We start from the raw sequence: 25,566 nt of genomic DNA, 5'->3' as shown, positions 1-25,566 counted from the left end.
TTAAACCCTGGAACATTGTTGTTGTTGTTGTTGTTCAGTCGCACAGTCGAGTCCGACTCTTTGCGACCCCATGGACAAAGTCACACCAAGCCCTCCTGTCTTCCACTATACTCCGAAGTCCGCTCAAATTTGTGTTTGTTACATCAGTGATGCTGTCCAGCCATCTCATCTTTTGCCGTCCCCTTCTTCTTTTGTCTTCTGTCTTTCCCAGCATCAGGGTCTTCTCCAGTGAGTGCTCCTTTCTCATTTGGTGGCTGAAGTATTTGAGCTTCAGCTTCAGCATCTGACCTTCCAGGGAAAAGTCTGCGTTGATTTCCGTTAGGACTGACTGATTTGATCTTCTTGCAGTCCAAGGGACTCTCAAGATTCTTCTCCAGCACATCTCAAAAGCATCTATACTTCTGCACTCGGCATTCCTTATGGTCCAGCTCTCACAGCCATACATTACTACTGGGATTACCATCGCTTTGAGTATATGGACTTTGCTTGGCAGGGTGATGTCTCTGCTTTTTATTATCCTGCCCAGGTTCACCATAGCATCCTCCCAAGGAGCAAACGTCTTTTAATTTCATGGCTACAGTCACCATCTGCAACATTAGGAACAACCTGGAACATTAGGGTAATTTAGAAGGCACATTTGGACTTGAATTCTGCTCTGCTTTTACAGACTTACATAGCAACCCATCACAGAGGCAGAGAGTGTGCCTTGGCCTTCTGGACTTCAGAGTCCAAGGCATAAAACTGAAGAGCTCCAAAGATATAAAAAGAAGAAGATATTGGATTTATATCCCGCCCTCCACTCCGAAGAGTCTCAGAGCGGCTTACAATCTCCTTTACCTTCCTCCCCCACAACAGACACCCTGTGAGGTGGGTGGGGCTGGAGAGGGCTCTCACAGCAGCTGCCCTTTCAAGGACAACCTCTGCCAGAGCTATGGCTGACCCAAGGCCATTCCAGCAGGTGCAAGTGGAGGAGTGGGGAATCAAACCCGGTTCTCCCAGATAAAAGTCCGCACACTTAACCACTACACCAAACTAGCTCTCAAGAGCTTGAAAGATAGCCCAAACTAAAATTATCTTGTCTGGGAAGAAACTGTACATTAAAAATGAATGTATTGCCAAAATTCAATTTTCTCTTTCAGATGAAACCAATCAGTGTACAAGAAAAGACTCAGATGGACTGGCAGAAACAAATAAAAAACATTTATTTGGAATGGCAGAAAACCAGAAATTAGATTTAAAGTATTACAGGATGAGAAAAAAGAGGAGGCTTAGCAGTACCCAGGGCTTTTTTTGCAGCAGGAACTCCTTTTCATATTAGGCAACACACCCCTGATGTAGCCAAGCCTCTAAGAGCTTACAGTAGGCCCTGTAAGAAGAGCCCTGTAAGCTCTTGGAGGATTATCTACATCAGGCAGGTGTGGCCTAATATGCAAAGGAGTTCCTGCTACAAAAAAAAGCCCTGGCAGCACCTAACATTAGACTGTACCACCAAACAGCCAGTTTGGTTGGGATGGCAGATTTGATCAAAAATCCAAATGATAGGTTAATAACACTAAAACAATGGCTCTGGATGATGAATTGCCCAGTTGCCTTTGGATTAAGAAATAAACTCAAATGATTAAATGGGCAATTAATGTAAATAAAGAAATACAGATGGAAACTTGGGAATATTTGTGGAAGAACTCTATGAAACTTTCAACATGTCAAAGTATTAAAGAAAACTGTTTTAAGATGATGTATAGATGATATATGACTCCTAAAAAATTGGCAAAGATGAATAACAAGATGCCAGACAGACGTTGGAAATGTAAAAAGCATGAAGGTTCTTTCTACCATATGTGGTGGACTTGTGAAAGAGCTAAAATGTTTTGGCAGATGATTCAGCAAGAGATTTCTAAGATCTTGGGATATGAGTTTAACAAAGTTGCAGAGACTTTTTTGTTGGGATTACAAATGGAAAAATTTCCGAAAGAAGATAGAACTTTAATCTGGCACTTGCTCTCAGCTGCTAGGACATTGTATGCGCAGTTGTGGAAGCAAGAAAAAATACCAGAGAAATAGGATTGGATTTTAAAAGTTATGACATGGAGTGAAATGGACAAATTAACAAGAATATTAAGAGATTATGATTTAGAAGTTTTTAAGACAGAGTGGAAAAAGTTTAGAAGATAAGTAGAAAAAGAGTGGAAAATAAAAAGACATTGGTCAATTTTTGATAATGATTAAGTTTTAAAAAGAAGAATATAAATGTTTGTTTTAATAGTTAAGGGTACCTTTAAATATTTGCATTTTAAGTAAATAACACTGGCGGGGGTCAAGTAACAGGGGGAGGGGTGAGTAGAAAGTAATATATGGGGTAGATAAAAGAAGTTTTTAAAGATGTAAGATATAGATTTATTACCATATGTTACCAATAAAATTGTTTTAACCAAAGAAATAAACTCAAAAAGATAAAGAGAAAATAAAAGACATATAATCAGAGACTGTCTATTCTGGGGTGGACAAACTGTGGCTCAAAGCCACATGTGACTCTTTCACACATGTTGTGTGACTCTCAAAGCCCCCACCACCCCAGCTTGGAGAAGGCATTCCTTTCTCTAAATCACTTCTCTAAGCCAAGCCAGTCAGTGGTTTGGAGAATTCATTTAAAGTTAAAGTTACTTTCTTTCTACCCCTCCCTCCCTTCTCTCTGCCCCATTTATCTTCCTTCCTTCCTTCCCTCAAACATCTGATGTTCATGTCTTGTGGCTCTCTAAATCTGACAATAATTCTGTGTGGCTCTTACTTTAAGCAAGTTTGGCCACCCTTGGTCTGGGCGTTGCTCTCTACAGGAAGTTTATGAAGCCTCTTTCATTCCTTTGTAGCTCTGAAAGGGTTAAAACAGCCGGGCGGTTTACTAGAGAGCCACAGCTTAAATGAAGTTTGAGTGTCGCTTTCTTTATAGGTGTTGGTTTTGCATTATTGCTGCTGATTTATAGGAGGCAATAAAGGACAAATGCTGATCAGGTTGCTTTGCTTTGTATCTTTAATTTAAATTAGATTGTGAATTTTTTTTGGGAAAACAAAAAGACATACTCAATGGTCCAATCTTATATACCAATTTGGCCTGGAATATTAGGTTTCCTTTGTATACAGGCAGAATTCAGAAAGAGGAAACAATCTTTTCTTTATTCTTGTCTGATATTTTATAAGGATGGTATTCACATCAACTGAAGGGATGCACAATTTATGCTAGCCTTCATAATTAACGCAAAGTTACATAGGACTTTTTTCACAGATGCATTACAAACAAGTACTGTTTAAAATAATCCCAGTTTCCCATTGGCAATAGCGATACTCAGACTGGTGTCTTTTTGGCTAAATGCCAAATTCTGCTAGGAGTGTGCGGTATTACAAACAACTCCTATTTAAAATACTTAATTCTTTTAAAGCTAAGTTTTAAATTTGGAAATGAGCACACTCAACATCAGATCAATTGTAAGTCCCTGTGATTTTAGTGAGAAGGTTAATCATGTGCTTATATCTGTCCCACTAAATAACAGTGATGTGGAATACTTCACGTTGCCTGGTTTTTATCTAAAATGTTTTGTCCTCTGCAATTGCATTATTGTGTATTCTTTGTATCTGGTCTCTGAGGACTCATCTGAGACATAACTCACTAAAATATTTCACACAAATTCCATTGAAAGAATGGGAGTGGCAGGAGAAAAAAATACTACATTGTTGTGTAGCACCCATTCAGTTCAGTTGTATTGTCAAAAAATGAGCAAACTGAAATACATTTTTAAAAACCAAACAAACTGCAGGCCTGCTCACAATTTTAAAGCGGTCACCATTTTTGACTCACAGATTAGGATTTTTGCTGACACGGCTCCACACCTTAAAAGGAACGTTGTCCATAAGGTCTGCTGCATCTTCATTCTCATTTCTGCCTGACCAAACGAGCTTTGACTTGCGAAAACTTCTGCCCAGAGAAAGTCCCTTGGTCTTTCATGTGCTACCTCTCTATCTTCCTGTTTCCTTTGGAAAGTTCTTTTGCTTTCTTAGGGTGGCAAGCACCGAGCTGGGTCCGTTTGCAAGCAATCGAGGGGTGCATGGCCTTCTTCCATCCCGCTGAACCCTGAGTATTCCAAAGGTTTCTTCCCTCTGCGGACTCTTTGATGCTTTTGAACACTGCCACTATGCCTGAATCTCCTCCCACGCTCTGAGCATCCAAAAGTTTTCTCCCCTGTGTGGATTCTTCGATGCTCTCGAAGACTGCGGCTCTTACTGAATGTCCTTCCACACTCTGAGCATTCAAAAGGTTTCTCCCCTGTGTGTGTTCTTTGGTGGCACTGAAGATTGCTACTGTCCCTAAATCCCTTTCCACACTCTGAGCATTCAAAAGGTTTCTCCCCGGTGTGGGTTCTTTGGTGGCGCTGAAGACTATTACTGTGACTGAATCTCTTTCCACATTCCGAGCACTCCAAAGGTTTCTCCCCTGTGTGTGTTCTTTGGTGGCACTGAAGACTGCTACGGACCCTAAATCTCCTTCCACACTCTGAGCATCCAAAAGGTTTCTCCCCTGTGTGGATTCTTCGATGCTCTTGAAGACTGCTGCTCCTACTGAATCTCTTCCCACACTCTGAGCACTCAAAAGGTTTCTCCCCTCTGTGGCTTCTTTGATGCACTTGAAGGTCGAAATTCTGACTGAATCTCTTTCCACACTCTGAGCATTCGAAAGGTTTCTCCCCTCTGTGGCTTCTTTGATGCCGTTGAAGATTGATGCTGGTACTGAGTCTCTTTCCACACTCTGAACACTCAAAACTTTTCTTCTCTCTGTGGGCTTTCTGATGCTGCTGAAGGTTGCAACTCCTACTGAATCTCTCTCCACACTCTGAGCATTCAAAAGGCCTCTGTGCTGTGTGTGTTTTTTGGTGTACAAGAAGCTGTGGTCTGTATCTGAAGTACTTTCTACAATAAGACCATTTACATGCCTTCGTTATAATGTCGTTTGGAAAGAATACATTGCCCTTCCTTCCAATGGACAAAATCATTCCACTCTTGGAGCAGATAAACGGCTTCACTCCTGAATGAGTCCATTGGTGATTGCTGTGAACTGGGATTTCATGGAAGTCCCCTGCTTGTAAAGGAATGGAGTTACCATCCCTGTTCACTGTACAGCTTCCTTCCTGGCTCTGTGGTCCATCTCTATTCCCAAAGTCTCCCATGGCCTGTTCATTCTGGGCTTTTCCCAGGAAGAACCCCTTAAATCCCCCAACTGACTCCTTGACGTCTCCTGCTGGAATAAAGAGAGAACAATAAACCAACTGGGATCACGGTAAGCAACATACAAGAAAGGACAACATACCATCTATACCAGGGATGGCCAAACTGCTGCTCAGGAGCCACATGTGGCTCTTTCATGCACATTGTGTGGCTCTTGAAGCCCCGACCGCCTTATTGGCCAGCTTGTCTCTTTAAATCACTTCTCCAAGCCAAGCTAGCCAGTGGCTTGGAGAATGCATTTAAAGTTTAAAGCTGCTTTCTTTCCACCTCCACCTCCCTCCCCCACCTACTTAGCTTCCTTCCCTCCTTCCTCGCAGCCCTCAAATACTTGATGCTCACGTCTTGCGGCTCTCAATCACCTGACACTTATGCTATGTGGCTCTAACGTTAAGCAAGTTTGGCCACCCCTGGTCTATACATTAAGAACAACATTTAAATAAATTTTTTTTAAAAATGTGGGTGAATGTTTTACTGAAAATAGCATATCGGGGGGGGGCATGGCTAATATGCAAAGGAGTTCCTGTTACAAAAAAAATGTGATGGGGAACATGCAATCTGTAACATAAAATTGAAAGGACAAATACAATAATGCAAGGTTGTGTACTTTGTTACTAAGGCCGATTTCCCACTCATCTTATGCCGCTCTCATGTTCCTTTCTTTCGATTTCACACTATCTGCCCAGGGCTGCAAGTAATGTTGGCGTTTTCGCACAGTGAACAGAAACCTCTAAAACCCAGTTTCTATTTGCTGCACGAAAATGCCGACATTACTTGCAGCCCCGGGGAAGGAAATCGGAAGGAAGCCCCGCTGAGAAGAGGAACGTGAGATCGGAATATGGTGAGTGGGAAATCAGCCTTAGAGTCTGTTTCTGCAATAACGATATTTTTTATTAAAGGTGAAATTGACTCCTATTTTGTAACAATATTAACAAGTATAGATCTCACTGAAATTCATTATATATACAGTCCGCCATAGAAATAAGGCCATCTCCAAAGACATCAGAGTGCCCTATATTTGTGCTGCTACATAAGGGAAGTCACTATTGGGTAAGAAATACCTAATGAGAAGTTCATTTTAACTTTATGGAGGGTTGTGGATGTAATTCTGCTTGTTTCTGTATTTTTAGTTCACTGATGAAGACAAAATATCAGAACAGGATATATCTAGAATTCCTGTGTGAACTTTAGATTTCTGAACTCTAAATTTGAACCACTGCATTTAAAATTTATTTTCTGATTGAAACATGCTTTTGGAATGAATGATTATTGGACTTGTGGAAACAAATATTGAATATTGTTACCTGGAAACATAACTGATTGTATTGTAAATGGAATTTCTTATTGTTTTTGTATTATGATTGAACTCTGGTTATTGCAAAGAAACAAATAAGAATTAGAGAATAGGAAATAGAAACATACTAACTTGGTTTAAAATAGAGTATATTGGGAAATGCTACTACAGCCAAGAAATCTTTTTCTGTATTTGCTATGTAAGGGAGACATAATCTGTATAAATAGAGTCTAAATAGCTCAAATGAAGTCACATTTCTCCCCACTTCTATTGCCTTTGAGAGCCAGTTGGTGTAGTGGTTAAGTGTGCGGACTCTTATCTGGGAGAACCGGGTTTGATTCCCACTCCTCCACTTGCATCTGCTGGAATAGCCTTGGGTCAGCCATAGCTCTGGCAGAGGTTGTCCTTGAAAGGGCAGCTGCTGTGAGAGCCCTTTCAGCCCCACCCACCTTGGAGGGTGTCTGTTGTGGGGGGAGAAGATATAGGAGATTGTAAGCCGCTCTGAGTCTCTGATTCAGAGAGAAGGGAGGGGTATAAATCTACAATTCTTTCCAAAACCCTGCAGTGTTTCCCCATCAGAACAGGAGCTGTCCTTACTCTCTCATATCCTTTACTGAAGTCTCCAAGTCTCCTCTGGCAACCCCTCTTCATGACGAGCCTCTTGGGGGCCTCTACTGCACAAGGGGCTTGTTTTGTCCACTCCAAGAGCTTGATTATAGATTATAGCAGGACTTGTAATGAGCAGGAACACAGTTCTGGCAGGCTTGGTGTCAGGGGGTGTGGCCTACTATGCAAATATATTCCTGCTGGGCTTTTTCTATAAAAAGCCATATGTGGAACCATGGTGCCATCAGGGGATGTGGCCTAATATGCCTATGAGATCCTGCTGGTCTTTTTCTACTGAAAAGCCCTGGATTTTGGTGGCTGTGGTTGATGGGAAGCAATTGTGGTTTTTTTGTAGCAGGAACTCCTTTTCATATTAGGCTATACATCCCTGATATAGCCAATCCTCCAAGAATTTACAGGGCTCTTACTACAGGGCCTACTGTAAGCTCCAGGAAGATTGGCTACATCGGGGGGGGGGGCACGGCTAATATGCAAAGGAGTTCCTGTTACAAAAAAAAATGTGATGGGGAACATGCAATCTATAACATAAAACTGAAAGGACAAATACAATAACGTAAGGTTGTATACTTTGTTATGAATACTTGTAAAAAAAGCTATATATAGTGTTGTGGTGTTGGTAATATGTTTAGGAAAGGAAGAAGTGTGGATAAATGTATTTGTAATGGTAAGAAATTATATCTGTAATGACTTATATATGAGTATTCCTTTAATTGTTGGTAAGCTGCAGTAGAGAAAAGGGTGTGAAGGGGGGAATGAGTGAGTGCGGTAATTAGTTGGTTACTGAGAGAGCTGGTCGGAGAAAATGTGTGGAGAGAGAGACAGAGACAGAGAGAGAAGTCAGCAGTCAGCTTTCAGCAGAATGTCAGCCATGGTCAAACAGCAGCATGGAGAGTCTGAAACTACAGTCTTCTGGTTGGAACCCATCTAGTGCTGTGAAAGCCATTAAAGTTTGATATGAAGATGACAGATGAGAGGTGAAAGAGAGTCCACCCTAATACTGCCAAAGTATTATAAGAGTGTGAAAGAAAAGAAATGAGGAGTGGTAAGCCGTGAATGAATGTGACACCTCAGCTAGTAGTTATTAATTTACACAGTTTTATCCACTGCACATATAAGTAGTTATACTTCCTGAAACCAATAGGCTTCGTGTACAAATAAAGTTTTGTTTTGTTCTGTTAAAACCTGGATTCATGTATTTTAATAACATTCTCAAGGCCACATAGTCCCACAAAAATGCCTTAGATTAGAGTTTGGGCACAATTTCCAATGTTAAATAAAGTGGGGAACGTTAAATAAAGTGTTTGGAATTAAATTCCTGGTGGCAGCATTACATACATTAAGAGGGCAGTTGTGACAATATGGTTTATGGTGATTCGTACAATTCAGGAAAAGGTTTGTGTAAAATTCGGTGGAATTGGAGTGTCGTTTTTTTGCTGTCATAAATATTTAAAAGTAAGAGGAATGCCAATTCAGGAGTAATATCACAGAGGCTTACAAAATTATGGGTGGGACAGAAAAGGTAGAGAAGTACTATTCTCCCTTTCTCACAATACAAGAACTCGCGGGCACTCATTGACAATGCTGAGAACAAGGCTTAGACCAGATAAAAGGAAGTACTTCTTCACCCACAGAGTAACTGAAATGTGGAATTCCTTCTGCAGGAAGTGGTGGTGACTACAAGCATAGCCAGTTTCAAGAAAGGGCTGGATAAACAAATGAAGCTGAAGTCCATCAGTGGCTGTTAACTAAAACAGAGAGAACACTGTATCTACAGCAGTGATGTTCTGTATCCTTGTTGTTTGGGGGGCAACAGTGGGAGGGCTTCTGGATCCAGTTCTGATCCAACTGGTGGACCTCCTGATGACCCTTGGGTTTTAGCCAAAGTGTTGGACTGGATGGGCCATTGGCCTGATCTAATGTGGCTTCTCTTATGTTCTTAGACTGATACAGGCTGGGTTGAGAAGTGCCGCTGTGAGGCAAACTCCTTAGCTCCCCTTCAGGTTTGAGAGACATCTGGAGGGGCTGCTAAAAGCAAAGCTGGGTCTTGCCTTAAGAATTGGCACAATTACAAACAAGTTATAGAGGCAAAACACAGTACTGGCACTACACCAAATTTGCACACATCTTTCCCTCTTAAGAGCCAGTTTGGTGTAGTGGTTAAGTTTGGTATAGTGGTTAAGTGCGCGGACTCTTATCCGGGAGAACCAGGTTTGATTTCCCACTCCTCCACTTGCAGCTGCTGGAATGGCCTTGGGTCAGCCATAGCTCTCACAGAGCTGTCCTTGAAAGGGCAGCTTCTGGGAGAGCCCTCTCAGCCCCGCCCACTCCACAGGGTGTCTGCTGTGGGGGGAGAAGATATAGGAGATTGTAAGCTGCTCTGAGTCTCTGAGTCAGAGAGAAGGCTGGGGTATAAATCTGCAGTCTTCTTCTTAACTGAGAAACCAGGCCTCTCTTTGCCCTGCTTGAAAGGAAATGTTTTCCTGGAAGAGGGGGAAACAGATACACTTGCAGTCAAAAGTATCAAATAGACAGGATGAAGGAGAAGAAGAAGAAGAGGAGAAGGAGGTTGGATTTATACCCTGCCCTTCACTCAGAGTCTCAGAGCAACTTACACTCTCCTTTCCATTCCATTTCCCACAGACACCCTGTGAAGTAATAGGGGCTGAGAGCGCTCTTTCAAGAACTGCTCTTGAGATAACAGTTCTGAGAGAACTTGTGACTGACCCAAGGTCACCCAGCAGGTGCAAGTGGAGGAGTGGGGAATCAAACCCAGTTCTCCCAGATTAGAGTCTGTGCTCTTAACCTCTACACAAAACTGACTCTCACTGGGATATCCAGACACTAGGAGGATGCGGAGCCTGCTAGATCAGGAGTGTCAAACGTGCAGCCTGTGGGCCAAACTGGCCTCCAGAGAGTTTCAATCAGGCCCGTGGGGCTCTCTTCTCTCCCCTCCCCTCCCTTCTCCTCTCCTCACCCTGCAAAGCTAAGAGGCCACCAAGGATCCCAGCTCCTTCTGCCTTTTCTTTGCAAAAGCTAAAGCAAAAACAAAGCTGCAAAGAAAATGTGGAATGGATTTCCCACTCAGGCCTATAAGCAGAGCAGACTGGAAAGGGAAATCCACTCTGCGTTTTTCTTGTAACTCTGTTTCAGTGGAGAGGTTTAACTCGTTCCTATGGCCAGCTGACGCTTCCTGGAGTTGTGTCCTTGCAAATCGAGCACAGATGCTCTGAGTCAGCTTTATCTCTTCTCAAATGGAGTGAGAACTAGTGCCTAGTGAGGATTCTAACTTGGGAACCCACAGCCAAAAGGGAATATTACACTGGAGAGCCACTGCTAATCTGAGTAGACTGGTGGGGGGAGGGGCTTGCCTTGCCATTTCATGTGTTTCCAGGCTGAGAGCATTTTATTTTTTTTAGTTTTCTGCTGTGTGATCCTTGTGCTTTTCCTTGATGTTTTATTTTTAAAACTGCATTGCAAACTCCCACTATTCTCCTACCTTTCCGTTTTAAACAGAATTTTGCAAGAGTTTTAAGCATGTTTGTATCTTAACTTAAAAACAATATCTTTAATTGTATTCGCCTGTGTCCTTTATAAAGTGTACATCTGCAGTCTTTATAAAGTATAAATCTGCAGTCTTCTTCTTCTTCTTAACTGAGAAACCAGGCCTCTCTTTGCCCTGCTTGAAAGGAAATGTTTTCTTGGAACATGGGGAAACAGACTACACTTGCAGTCAAAACTATCAAATGGACAGGATGAAGGAGAAGAAGAAGCATTACATCTTAGGACATGCATGGCTCGGCCCCACAAAGTCCCATTTATGTCAGACTCAGCTCTCCTAACAAATGACTTTGACACAGGGACATAAAATCTTCCTTTCTTATAGGGGTTTCCAAAGTGGTTCCCATGGGCGACATGGCACCTGCCTCTGGGAATGGAAAATCCACTCCGCGTTTTCTTTGCAACTTTTTGGGAGTTGGGGGGGAAGAGAGCCACAGGCCTGATTAAAGCCCACTGGCCATGAGTTTGACACCTCTGCACTATAGGAGGGTGCAAAGCCTGACATCTTACATAAGATAGAGAAGAACCAGAGAAATCCCACCACCCCTCTGAGGGAGTCCCACGACTCCAAGGATCCCGCATTTCAGTAGCTACCTGCTTTTGTCTTTATTTCCACAGAGCTCTGCGTGAACACCTTTTTGTCCTCTTCTTCTTCTGGGCAGGAGTTGAGATCAGATCTGGAAGTCAGAAGTTCTCCTTTGGGAGAAACAAAAGCAGGTAAGTTCTCCATGGCACTTCGAGGTGCATGAACATTCCAAAGCAGCCTGACCTGAGTCTGTCTTCCTTCTCAGACAAACACAGTAAAGACAGAAGCCAAGAACATTGCTCCACAAAATATGTAACTCCTACCAGGGCTGGAATCCTAGCAGGAGCTCCTTTGCATATTAGGCCACACACCCCTGAGGTAGCCAATCCTCCAAGAGCTTACAAAAAAGAGCCTTGTAATCTCTTGGAGGATTGGCAACATCAGGGTGGTGTGGCCTGTTTGAGGGCCAGTTTGGTGTAGTTTGAGAGCCAGTTTGATGTAGTTTGATTCCCCACTCCTCCAATTGCAGCTGCTAGAATGGCCTTGGGTTAGCCATAGCTATCGCAGGAGTTGTCCTTGAAAGGGCAACTGCTGTGAGAGCCCTCTCAGCCCCACCCACCTCATAGGGTGTCTGTTGTGGGGGGAGAAGATACAGTATAAATCTGCAGTATTCGTCTTCTTCTTCTAATCTGCAAAGGAGCTCCTGCTAGAATTCCACCTGTCTCCTGCACATGCATGTAGCAGGTGAAAGACCTAAATGTGAGCCTGAAAATATCCCAATGCTTACAGATGCTGCTGCAAACTTGAACCAAAAATGCCAATCAGGACTGCAGCTTTGATCAAGAGTCAGCCCAGAGGGAAGCGTCCTCTTCATCAAGCCCACCTCTTCCAAAGGCAGACAGGAGGCAACCCCTCTGGTATATCCACATCCTTCAAAGGGGAGACAGGAAGCGTCCTCTCCAAGAAACCCATCTCCTTCAATGGGCAGATAGGTAGCATCCTATCCAAGAAACCCATCTCCTTCAATGGGCAGACAGGAAGCGTCCTCTCCAAGAAACCCATCTCCTTCAATGGGCAGGCAGGTAGCATCCTCTCCAAGAAACCCATCTCCTTCAAAGGGCAGACAGGAAGCATCCTCTCCAAGAAACCCATCCCCTTCAAAAGGCAGACAGGAAGCATCCTCTCCAAGAAACCCATCTCCTTCAATGGGCAGACAGGAAGCAACCACTGAGATCCCCCACTCCAATCTGCCCCCTCCCAAGCTCTGAATCAGGAAAGGGGTCTGCTGCCCACAATGAGACTCTAAATCCCAGCTAGGCCAGAAGAAAGGGGCCCAGGAGGGCAGAGGATATCATACTTGGGCACACTACCTCGCTATATTCTCCTGCTTCACAAAATCCTCAGAGTGTACCAATTGCCAACAACAGTCAGGGAGATGAATTCAAGTCAGCACCTGTCAATTAAAGTGAAAGGGATCCTTACCGAGAGAGGCCACGTTCTCAGAATTCTCCAGCATGACTTCCATGGCCAGAACCCTCTGGCCCGGATCCAGCAGCTCCCACTCCTCCTTGGTGAAGTCCACGTCCACCTCCTCAAAGGACACAGGACCTTCTTCCTTGCCCTCTGCTGGCTGCATAATGGCTGCTCCCACGCCAGCACAAAGAGGAGAGGACTCAGGAAGTGGTGTTCCAAGGCCTAGGTAGAAAAGAAGGTCAATTCAGTCTCTCAAACACAGGCCAAAGGAGTACAAACAGTGGCAATGAGCTTCAGCACCCTGGAGAAAAATACAGAGATGCAACATTTATCTTGTGACTGCTACAGCTGTTCAGGCACAAGGAATCCATTACCTGGCAAGGTGTCCCACATTGAATCCTCCTGCTTGAAGGCCCTGAAATGTGGATTCTGGCGGGTCTTTGAAGGATTCTTTTCCAACTCAGCAAACATCTCCACAAATGGTCCATGCACCTGAAACACCACACAGGGGAAGAAGAGAGGAGTCAAAGAGAACGCTCCTGCCCCCCCCCCCCTTCGGCTATCCCTGGGGCTAAAATCTTGCCAAGATTCTTACCATGATGAACCCAACTCACCTGGTCTTTCTCCTTTTCCGCCTGGCTGAGGAGGAAGCCTTCTGCCAGGGCCACCGCCTGGGAACTGGTCTCCGGCCCGCATTCCCTCACCCAGCTCTGCATCTCCGGGGGCAGGATGGCCAGGAACCGCTCCAGGATCACCAGGTCCAGCATCTCCTTCTTGCTGTGTCTTTCCGGCTTCAGCCAATGGTTACAAAGTTGGTGGAGTTTGTTGCATGCATCTCGGGGGCCCTCAGTGTCCTGGTAGCAAAATCTCCTGAATTGCTGGCGTGGCACATCCAAGCAGAGGGCATCCTCACCCAGGAGGCTCTTCGGCCATGTGTTCTCCCACAGTTCCCTGGCGTTCGACTCTTTCCCTTCTCCCATTCCAGCTTCAGGGTCTTTCTTGCCCACTGTCTGTATGTGCCCAAGGGCCATCTGTCACAGAGGAAAAAGATCTCCTTGTTCTTCTGGTCCCTGGTGTGTGTGGGGGGGACTTCTGCTGAGGAGAACCCCCAAGCTGAGGACGTCTTTCCTGGTCACAAGTTCTAATGCTGTCCACAGAAGCAGAGACCAAAATGGGTGCTTCCTGCTAACATCTGGAGCTCCTGCCTGATTAGGAAAAGAAAACGCAGCCCTAAGATTCAGAGAGAGCCACAGACCATCCATTCCATGCCTCCCCTTGCTAAGACTGACTGTTCCAGGTTAGGAAATCCCTGGAGATTTGCAACTGGAGCCTTGTGGAGAACAAAATTTGGGAAGGGAAAGGATGGCAGCAGGGGCAGGCCTCATTCTGGGCAGGAGCTCTGAGTAGCAGAGCCCTGGAATCTCTAAATCCGGGGTGTCAAACATATGAGGGCCGGATCTGATATAAATGTTGTATCACAGGGGTGGCCAACGGTAGCTCTCCAGATGTTTTTTGCCTACAACTCCCATCAGCCTCAGCCAGCATGGCCAGTGGCTGGGGCTGACGGGAGTTGTAGGCAAAAAACATCTGGAGAGCTACCGTTGGCAACTTCTGCTATGTACAATAAAAATTTTGACTGACTCTGACTTCTAAAAATGAGACCTTGTTGGGTCAGGCCATGCCAGGTTGGGCTGGGCCATGTCAAGTTGGGCCCAGCCATGTCGGGCCAGGCCATGTGTATACCAATTTGAGATTAGGTAGCTGAGATATAAACTTTATAAAGGACACAAATACAATTAAATATTTTTTAAAGAAATACCCTTAAAACATGCTTAAAACATTAGCACTTGTTGGTCTTAAAGGTGCTTTCTTTGTATCTCTCCCATGGGATCCAGGGGACTGGGCAAAGGAAGCCCAGTTCTTTCCTTCTTTCCTTCCTTCCTTCCCCAAGGGACCAGAAGGGGGAAGGAAGATACGCTTGACTCAGTAGCTCTGCTGTGCAATTGAGAGAGCCTGGAAAAACAAGCTCTGCTTTCCCCCTTCATACCCCAAGGGAGGAGCCTCAGCCAATGGAGAAAATAGAGGTTTTGCTCTGTAGCTCCTGTGCGATTGAGCAAGCCTTGCAGAGTATGCTGTGATGCAGAAGGAAGCAAGAGATAGGGAGAAGGAAGAAGATCACAGCCAGTTGCTCAGGGGCCTGATAGAAGCCCTTTGGGGGCCTGATTCGGCCCCTGGACCGCATGTTTGACACCCCTGCTCTAAATTTTATTTTGCTTTCTTTCTTCCCACCACCCTCCACCACCCCTTGCTTCTGGGCTCCATTGTTGAATCCTCCTGTGAGATATTTGCTGAACTCTAAGATCCGACAAACTTTCTAATGGGAAAATAACCAAAACATATAAAGCAGAGAGATGGATATCGTCATCATGCCACTTTGGCCACATAGGAGAAAGAAATCTAAAGAGTACGATGGCAGCAATGTTCTTTCTAAGCTCCAGTTCCTCTAAGCAAAAATTCTACTTTGTGAGCCACTTGCATTAAAGTTGTGAGCTGCTGGCATTAAAGTTATGAGCTATTGCGTAAATTATTGTGCTCTGGGGTGATCCTTCCTGAGGTAAGACAAAAATGTGTGAGCTGGAGGCTAAAAATCTGTGAGCTAGCTCACACTAACTCAGCTTAGAGGGAACACTGGATGGGAGCAGTGTTCCCTCTAAGCTGAGTTCGCATGAGCTAGCTCACAGATTTTTAGCCTCCAGCTCACACATTTTTGTCTTACCTCAGGAAGGATCACCCCAGAGCACAATAATTTACGCAATAGCTCAATGCAAGTGGCTCACAAAGTAGAATTTTTGCTCACAAGACTCTGCAGCTTAGAGGGAACACTGAATGAGAGTAAGGTTTTATTATAACAATTCTAATTCAAGAAACGTTTTAAGGTAGATGCTGAGCTGATATAATTTAATACACCCTCTGGAGATAAGTGCTGTGTGGCATATGCAAATGAGTAGTGCTAATGACCCCTGAGCAGGGGTATACTGCTATACAGTCTGCTCTCCAAAGCAGCCATTTTCTTCAAAGCTGATTTCTATAATCTGGAGAACAGTTGTAATTTTAGATCTGCAGGCTCCACCTGGAGGTTGGCAACCACAAGGATCCTAAGGCTGATTTCCCCTCTAATGCTCTTTTTAGTCTTATTTTACTGGCACCTTTCCTTTCTGCCTTTTCTATTCAAACTTACATGGAGAACCCACAATGCTTTTCAGAAGTGCAGCAATATTAGCCAGACTGAAGCTAAAAGGACATTGTTTTGGAGTGCCTGAAAAAATGGTTATCGTTGCTTCAGTTTTCATGAGCCAATATCTTCATGGATCCATTGAAGTGGGCTGCGGCTTGCAAAAATTTCTGTGAGGCAAAGTTCTGGCCCCCTTGTCTCCTTCCAGATCCTGCCTGCTGAATCTGTTTCTCTCCCTAGTTGGGACTGAAGTCATTGCTCAACCAGTTGTCTTAGAGCAGAGGTGGCCAAGCAGCAGCAGAAGGGAGAAGAAGAAGGGAGAAGAAGAAGGCAAAAAAGGTAGAGAAGGAGGAGGAGAGGAAGAAGATGGAGGAGGAGGTGGTGGTGGTATTGAATTTATATCCCACCCTATACTCTGAATCTCAGAGTCTCAGAGTGGTCAAAATCTCCTCTACCTTCCCCCCCACACACACCACACACACACAAACAAGACACCCTGTAAGGTAGGTGGGGCTGAGAGAGCTTTTTACAGCAGCTGCCCTTTCAAGGACAGCTCTGTGCAAGCTATGGCTGACCCAAGGCCATTCCAGCATTCTGAGTGCTTAGGGGAGGGGCACAATGGGAGGGCCTCTAGTGTCCTGTCCTCACTGGTGGACTTCCTGATGGCACCTGGGTTTTTTTGGCCTCTGCATGGCACAGAGTGTTGGACTGGATGGTCCATTGGCCTGATCCAGCATGGCTTCTCTTATGTTCAGTGGGTGCAAGTGAAACTCCCAGGAGGAGCCCCATATATTAAACATCAGATGCTTGAGAGCCGGAAGACATGAATGTCAGAGGAAGGAAGGAAGGAAGGAAGGAAGGAAGGAAGGAAGGAAGGAAGGAAGGAAGGAAGGAAGGAAGGAAGGAAGGAAGGAAGGCAAATAGATAGGGGAGGGGGAAAGAAAGCAACTTTAACTTTAAATGCATTCTCCAAGCTGTGGGCTGGGTTGGCGAAGTGATTTAAAGAGACAAATGACTTCTCCAAGCCAGCTGATGGGCTGTTGGGGACTTTGAGAGCCACACAATATGTTTTGAAAAAGCCACAGTTTGGCCACCCCTGTCTTAGAGTGAACACCAGCTCCCGCAGGTGCTTACCTGGCACTCCTTTTAGTGCATTAGGGTTGCCAAGTCCAATTCAAGAAATATCTGGGGACTTTGGGGTGGAGCCAGGAGACACTGGGGATCGAACCAGAAGCAAGGTTGTGACAAGCATAATTGAGCTCCAAATGAAGTTCTGGCCATCACATTGAAAGGGACTGCACATTTTTGAAATACCTTCCCTCCACTGGAAATAATGAAGGATAGGGGCACCTTCTTTGGGGGCTCATAAAATCGGACCCTCTGGTCCAATCTTTTTGAAACTTGAAGGGTGTTTTGAAGAAAGGCACTGGATGCTATGCCGCAAATGTGGTGCCTCTACCTCAAAAAACAGCCCCCCCAGATACCTGCGGATCAATTCTCTATTATACACTATGGGAATCGGTCTTCATAGGGAAGACATTTCCCTCCCTTCACCCCGCTTCCTGATGACCCTGAAGCGGGGGGCGGGCCTCCAAACTGGGAAATCCCCTTCCCCTAGCTGGGGACTGGCAACCCTATAGTGCAGGAGTGGCCAAACTGTGGCTCGGGAGCCACATGTGGCTCTTTCACGCATATTGTGTGGCTCTCAAAGCCTTCATTGCCCCGTCAGCTGGAGAAGGCCTTTGTCTCTTTAAATCACTTCCCCAAGCCAAGCCAGCCCACAGCTTGGAGAATGCATTTGAAGTTAAAGCTGCATTCTTCCCACATCTCCCTCCCTCATCTATTTGCCTGCCTGCCTGCCCTCCTGTCTTTGCGGCTCTCAAACATCTCATGTTTGTGTCTTGTGGCTCTCAGATATCCCACGGTTATTCTTTGTGGCTCTTACATTAAGCAAGTTTGGCCACCCCTGTTATAGTGCATCTAAGGTTGCCAATCCCCAGGTGGGGGCACGGGATCCCCCCCGGTTTGGAGGCCCTCCACCTGCTTCAGGGTCATCAGAAAGGGGGAGATGTCTGCTGGATACTCCATTATTACCTATGGAGACCTATTCCCTAAGGGTATAATGGAGAATTGATCTGCAATCATCTGGGGCTCTGGGAGGGCTTGGGTCAGCCATAGCTCTCGCAGGAGTTCTCCTTGAAAGGGCAGCTGCTGGGAGAGCCCTCTCAGCCCCACCCAACTCACAGGGTGTCTGTTATGGGGGGGGGGGGGAGAAGATATAGGAGATTGTAAGCCGCTCTGAGTCTCTGATTCAGAGAGACGGGCGGGGTATAAATCTGCAGTCTTCTTCCCATAGCCCTGTCTCCCCCCTCCCACCCCCTTAGACTCACTAGATCTCCCTCCCCCCCTCAGGCCGCAGGCATTAATTTAATTTTTAGATTTATACCCTGCCCTATCCCGCCAGCAGGCTCAGAGCAGCTCACAACAATAAAGCAACAGAGTTAAAAACAATACCATAAAAACAGACATTACAAAACAAGAGCAGCACAGTAAACAGTCTTACAGACATAGGCAGTAAACAGCGTGTGGTTGATGGCTTCACCATAATGGTGAAATGCAGCGGGAAGTGATTAGAGCAGCAGCTGTTCCGGAAACACAGAGGCCAGTTCTGCAATGAATTACTTCCTCCCTCCCATGTGCCTCTCTGGGACTGAGGACTCTCTCGCTTTAACACTTGAAGAGCATCTTCACCACTGCACTCCCTCCCAACTCTTTTTAAAAAAGGGGGAGATCCATCCGGGAGAGGGAACGGGTGCCTCCGAGGCAAAGAGCTGTCCTGCGACTTTAGAAGAAATTACAATATCCAACATAACAAGAGTCAACCTATATAGTAATTTTAAGGGGACAGGGGTGTCAAACATGCAGTTTGGGGGCCGAATCAGGCCCCCCCCAGAGGGCTCCTCAGGCCCCTGAGCAACTTGCTCTCATCTGCTTCCTTCTCCCTCTATCTTGCTTCCATCTGCAGAACAGCTTGCTTTGCCAGGCTCGCTCAATCACACAGGAGCTACTGAGCAAAGCCTCTATTTTCTCCATTGGCTGAGGCTCCTCCCTTGGGGAGGACGGGGGAAGGAATAGCTTGCTTTGCTAGTAGGGTTGCCAAGTCCAATTCAAGAAATATCTGGGGGCTTTGGGGGTGGAGCCAGGAGATATTGGGACGGAGCCAGGAGCAAGGGTGTGACAAGCATAATTGAACTCCAAACGGAGTTCTGGCCATCACATTTAAAGGGACAGCACACCTTTTTAAATGCCTTCCTTCCATAGGAAATAATGAACAATAGGAGCACCTTCTTTTGGGGCTCATAGAATTGGACCCCCTGGTCCAATTGTTTTGAAACTTGGGGGGTACTTTGGGGAGAGGCACTAGATGCTATACGGAAAACCTGGTGCCTCTACCTCAAAAAACAGCCCCCCCCGAGCCCCCGATACCTCCAGATCGATTCCCCATTATACCCTATGAGAATCGATCTCCACATAGGGAATAATGAAGTGCCCAGCAGACATTTCCCTCCCCCCTCCCCCCCTGTTTCTGGCAACTCTGAAGCGAGGGATTGGCCTCTCTACTCACAAGTTGCTGCCAACTTCTTCAAAGTAACACAGACCACCATCCAAAGAGGATGCCTTTCCAATCGGAGACTGAAGCCTCTGGAGGTGGAAAGTCACATGGTAGCTGTGGGGGTGGGGTGTCCCCCTGCTGGCCAGCTGACTGGGGGCAGGAAGGAGCCTGGGAAAGCGGAAGAACCCCTGCTGGAACCTGGGGATTGGCAAGCCTATATGCTAGGCTCTCTCAATTGCACAGTAGAGCTACTGAGCCAAGCCTCTCTTGCTTCTGTTGGCTGAGGCTTCTCCCCCTCCTGGTCCCCTGGGGAATGGAGGAAACAGCCAGGGCTTCCTTTGCCCAGTTCCCTGGATCCCATGGGAGAGATACAAAGAAAGCATCTTTAAAGCCAATGAGTGCTAACGTTTTAAGCATGATTTATATATATAATTATATATAATTGGTGTATTTCTGTTCTTTATAAAATTTATATTTCTGCTACCTAATCTTAAATAGGTACACACATGGCTCGGCCCAACCCGACATGGCCCGGCCCAACAAGGTCTCATTTATGTCATATCCTGCCCTCATGAGCACCAGTCATTTCAGATTCTGGACTGACGCTGCTTACACAATGTTTTCACGGCAGACTTTTTACGGGGTGGTTTGCCATTGTCTTCCCCAGTCATCTACACTTCCCCGCCAGCAAGCCGGGTACTCATTTGACTGACCTCGTAAGGATCGAAGGCTGAGTCAACCTGGAACCAGCTACCTGAACCCACCTTCTGCTGGGATCGAACTCAGGTCATGAGCAGAGCTTTGGACTGCAGTACTGCAGCTTTACCACGCTGTGCCACGGAACTCCTATATTGCCTTCCCTAGTCATCTACACCAGGTATGTCCAACTGGTAGATCGCGATCTACTAATAGAAGCAGTACATTGGGTTTCTTTTTAAAGGGGAAAATTAGCTGGAACACCCAAACCTGAGCTTTAAGGAGCTGAGGTCTTTTACCAAAGATATGGAGGTCAGAAAGCTCAGAAAATAACTCCACACAGAAGTGCACTTTGTTAGGCGCCTTGACAGTTGCACTCCCCAGTAGGGCCACTAGAGATCTGATTGGCTGTGCAGTTTAAAATAATGTTTTGGGGGTAGCTGTTATTAAAGGCGAGAAAGCAATGAAGATCCTGTGAATTTAGGGGGAGGTATTTGTGAGACAGCAATGAAGATTGTGTGAATTTTGGGGGAGGTATTTGTGAGACAGCGATGAAGATCCTGTGAATTTAGGGGGAGGTGCTTGTGAGACAGCGATGAAGATCCTGTGAATTTAGGGGGAGGTGCTTGTGAGTTTCCTGCATGGTGCAGGGGGCTGGACTAGATGACCCTGGAGATCCCTTCCAACTCTAAGATTCTATGATTCTATCCAGCCCAGCCTTCCAATATGGAGTTTTCCTGGTCTCCATTATGGGACCTTCTTTGGGCACACATACTAGATTGAGGGACCCCCAGGTTTCCAGGGTCACCCGTTACATTCAGCAGTGCTCTGGTATCAGGCAGGTGCCATGTCGCCCACGAGTGCCACATTAGAGACCCCTGCACTGTCAGATGGTAGGGTTCATGCCTCTGCCAGGGATCCCCAACCCCATTAGGGTTCTTTCCTATGGGTAGATGGAGCCTGGCTAGGAGCTCAGGCCTCTGGAGTTAACTCTAAGCCCATACACAAGCAATAAAGGTCAAGGTCGTCCCCTGTGCAAGCACCACTAGTTTCCGACTCTAGGGTGACATTGCTTTCACGTTTTCGCGGCAGGCTTTTTACGGGGTGGTTTGCCATTGCCTTCCCCAGTCATCTACACTTTCCCCCCAGCAAGCTGGGTACTCATTTTACCGACCTCGGAAGGATGGAAGGCTGAGTCAACCTTGGGCCGGCTACCTGAATCCAGCTTCTGATGGAATCGAACTCAGGTTGTGAGCAGAGTTCAGACTACAGTACTGCAGCTTTAACACGCGCTATAAAAAGATAGTCCCCTGTGCAAGCACCGCTCGTTTCCGACTCTGGCGAAGGTAAAGTTAGTCCCTTGCCAGCACGAGTCATTAACTGACTCATGAGGTGAGGCCACACCATGACGTTTTCTTGGCAGACTTTTTGTTACAAAGTAGTTTGCTCTTGCCGTCCCCAGTCATCTACACTTCCCCCACCCCACCCCCCAGCAAGCTGGGTACTAATTCGACCGACCTCAGAAGGATGGAAGGCTTGAGCCGGCTACCTGAACCCAGCTTCCACTGGGATCGAACTCAGGTCACAGAGTTTGTACTGCAGTACTGCAGCTTACTGCTCAGTGCCACGGGGCTCAAGCTGCTATTACAGTGTCATTTTTATTCTCTCTGAGTGTATTTTGAGAAAGTGCACCTTGTGTCCCTTGCACTTGGGTTTCTCCCCCCTGTATGTCTTGCTCCATCTCCCACAGTGGCCCTTCTGTGGTTGCACCCACCACCCTGTGTCAGAATTGCAAAGGTGCCCATAGGCTCAAAAGAGTTGGGGATCCTTCTAACAGCAGCCTCAGGCAGATATCACCTGCTGCCTTATCTACAGACTACAGACTCTTTATCTTTGGAGATTATGAAGGCACTATTTTTCCTCTCATGTCTATCACAATTTGCATCTATTGGTGACATTACAGGCAATATTGTAGGGTTACTTCTTCTTCTTGTGGTCTCCCACATATTGAACAGAGCAAGAGTGGCCAAACTTGCTTAACGTAAGAACCACACAGAATAAACGTCAGATGTTTGAGAGCCGTAAGACAAGAGTGTTGGATGTTTGAGAGCTGCAAGGGAGGGAGGAAGGAAGGAAGATACATGAGGCAGAGAGGAGGGAGGGAGAGATGGAAAGAAACTTTAAATGCATTGAGAGTCATGGAGTAAAAGGATAAGCCCTCTTATGGATCAAAAACTGGTTAATTCATAGGAAACAGAGAGTGAGTATAAATGGGCACTTTTCACAGTGGAAGGTGGTAAGCAGTGCGGTGCCGCAGGGCTCAGTACTGGGTCCCATGCTCTTTAACTTGTTCATAAATGATTTGGAGTTGGGAGTGAGCAGTGAAGTGGCCAAGTTTGCAGATGACACTAAATTGTTCAGGGTGGTGAGAACCAGAGAGGATTGTGAGGCACTCCAAAGGGATCTATTGAGGCTGGGTGAGTGGGCGTCAACGTGGCAGATGAGGTTCAGTGTGGCCAAGTGCAAAGTAATGTACCTTGTAACACATGGAATTCACTGCCACAGGAAATTGCAGCAGCTACAGGCATAGCCAGCTTCAAGAGGAGATTGGATAAGCATATGGAGCAGAGGTCCATCAGTGGCTATTAGCCACAGCTTACTGTTGGAACTTTCTGTCTGAGGCAATGATGCTCTGTATTCTGGTGGACCTCTTTATGGCACTTGGGGGGTTTTTTGGCCACTGTGTGACACAGAGTGTTGGACTGGATGGGCCATTGGTCTGATCCCACATGGCTTCTCTTATGTTCTTATTCTCAAAACCACTAACTGGCTTGGCTCGGAGAAGTGATCTAAAGAGAGAAATGCCTTCTCCAAGCTGGTTGATGGGGCAGTGGAGGCTTTGAGAGTCACACATATGTGAAAGAGCCACATTTTGTCCATCCCTGGAATAGATAGGTTAGTAAAACTATCATCTGGATTTCTGATCCAATCTTCCATCCCAACCAAGCCAGCTGCTTGATGGTACAGTTTAATGTTAGATATTGCTAAGCCTCTTCTTTCTTTCTCATCCTGTAATACTTTAAATCAGGGGTGTCAAACTCATTAATTATGAGGGCCGAATCTGATATAAATTATACCTTGTCAGGCTGGGCCTTGTACGTTTGGGTCGGGCCATGTGAATACCTATTTATGATTAGGTAGCAGAGATAGAAACTTTATAAAGGACACAAACACATTTGGGGGGGGGGCGGGCTTTAAAACATCTTTAAAATATTAGCACTTAGTCTTAAAGGTGCTTTCTTTGTATTTCTCTCATGGGGCCCAGGAAACTGGGCAAAGGAAGCTCTGGCTCTTCCTTCCTTTCCCAGAGGACCAGGTGGGGAAGGAGCCTCAGCCAATAGAAGGAAGACAGCCTTGGCTCAGCGTCTCTGTTGTGCCTGGCAAAGCAAAACTCTCCTTCCCCCGCCCCCCTCCTCAAGGGAGGAGCCTTAATCAATGGAGAAAATGGAGGTTTTGCTCTGTAGCTCCTGTGCAATTGAGGAAGCCTGGCAAAGCAAGCTGTGATGCAGAAGAAAGCAAGCAAGACAGCCAGTAGCTTGGGGGCCTGCTAGGAGCCCTCCAGGGGCCTGATTCCGCCCCCCGGCCACCTGTTTGACGCCCCTGCTTTAAATTTAATTCCTGGTTTTCTGCCACTCCAAGTAAATGTTTTAATTGGTTTCTGCCAATCCTTCAGAGTCTTTTCTTGTCTACTGACCAGTATCATGACAGAGAAAATTTAATTTTGCCAATGCATTCATTTTTATTCCATAGATTCTTCCCAGCCAAGGGAATTTTAGTTTGGGCCCTCTTTCCAGCTCTTTTTGTATCTTTGGCCAAACACACATGGGTTTGATGGAGGCTTTCCCTCTATTTTTGGAGCTGTTCAGTTTTGAGTTGGACTCTGAAGTCCAGAAGGCTGAGGAACGCTCTTTGCCTCTCTGATGGGTTGCCGTGTAAGTCTGCAAAAGCAGAGCAGAATTCAAGTCTGAAAGCACAATCAAAACCACCTCCTGTCTGCCAGGGTTTAAGCCAAGGGTGTCAAACGTGAGGCCCAGGGGCCGAATCAGACCTCCAGGAGCTCTTATCAGGCCCCTGAGCATCTGGTTGTCATCTGCTTCCTTCTCCCTCTCTCTTGCTTCCTTCTGCATCACAGCTTGCTTTGCAAGGCTTGCTCAATTGCACAGGAGCTACAGAGCAAAACCTCAGTTTTTTCCATTGGCTGAGGCACCTCCCTCAGTGAGGAAGAGAGGGAGGCAGAGTTTGCTTTTCCAGGCCATCTCAGTCACACAGCAGAGCTACTGAGCCAAGCCTCTCTTCCTCCTATTGGCTGAGGCTCCTCTCCCTCCTGGACCCCTAGGGAAGGAAGGAAAGAGCCAGAGCTTCCTTTGCCCAGTTCCTTGGATCCCATAGGAGAAATACAAAGAAAGGCCCTTTAAGACCAACGAGTGCTAATGTTATAAACATTTTAAAGTTTTTTATTTAAAAAACATAGAATTGTGTTTATGTCCTCTATAAAGTTTATATCTCTGCTACCTAATAGATACACACATGACCTGGCCTGACAAAGTCTCACTTATGTCAGATCTGGGCCTCCTAACAAATGAGTTTGACACCCCTGGTTTAAACTCTCACGAGTTAAAGCTCCCTTTGTCAGAGAGGAATGAGAAAGAAGACCTATCAACCCTTTTCTCTGGCTCAGAAGGTAGGAGGGGGGCTGTGAAGAAGGGCCATTGGGAGTCAGGAAACAGAGGTGCCGCAAGCCGGGTTCCCACTGAGTTGCCCTGGGCTCACCCACCACTTTCCATTGCACAGCACAGAGCTTTTTTCTATAGTACATGAGGCTTGGTGGGGAGGCCAGATGGCCTAGCACAGGAGTGGCCAAACTGGGTCTCGGGAGCCACATGTGGCTTTCATATAATTGTGTGGCCCTCGAAGTCCCCACCCTCCCATCAAATGACTTGGAGAATGTATTTAAAGTTGCTTTCTTTCTACCTCTCTCTCCCCATTGATTTTCCTTCTCCTTGTCTGCAGCTCTCAAACATCTAATGTCTATTCTATGTGCCTCTTACATTAAGCAAGTTTGGCCACCCCTGGCCTAGCAGGAGGTGAAGAAAGAGGAGGCTTTTCATCTAAAATGTTTTGCCCTCTACAATTGCATTCTTGTGTATTCTTTGCATCTGGACTCTGAGGACTCATATGAGACATAATTCACTAAAAATATTTCACACAAGTTCCATTGAAAG

At 45.9% G+C, this 25,566-nt stretch overlaps 2 protein-coding genes across 2 annotated transcripts in view; one reads left to right on the top strand and one right to left on the bottom strand.

Annotated features, from left to right (window-relative positions):
• LOC132571225 (zinc finger protein 709-like) overlaps positions 1–25,566 on the top strand; it is a 1,224,940-nt gene that overhangs the window by 676,857 nt on the left and 522,517 nt on the right. The gene's annotated exons all lie outside the window — the stretch shown is intronic.
• On the bottom strand, positions 3,008–18,630 carry LOC132571262 (zinc finger protein 436-like). Its single transcript, XM_060238014.1, has 6 exons — positions 18,539–18,630; positions 13,358–13,948; positions 13,118–13,235; positions 12,753–12,965; positions 11,339–11,440; positions 3,008–5,281 (listed from the first exon to the last, which is right to left on the bottom strand). Exons 2-6 carry the CDS (start codon positions 13,772–13,774, stop codon positions 4,044–4,046), a joined length of 2,088 nt encoding a protein of 695 aa, XP_060093997.1. The 5' UTR covers positions 13,775–13,948; positions 18,539–18,630; the 3' UTR covers positions 3,008–4,043.

This window comes from Heteronotia binoei, chromosome 5 (assembly GCF_032191835.1).
Source record: "Heteronotia binoei isolate CCM8104 ecotype False Entrance Well chromosome 5, APGP_CSIRO_Hbin_v1, whole genome shotgun sequence".
In the NCBI taxonomy this organism is placed as follows: Eukaryota; Metazoa; Chordata; class Lepidosauria; order Squamata; family Gekkonidae; genus Heteronotia; species Heteronotia binoei.
Note: the sequence above shows the minus strand (reverse complement) of the source record. Positions and strands in the feature narration are given on the sequence as shown.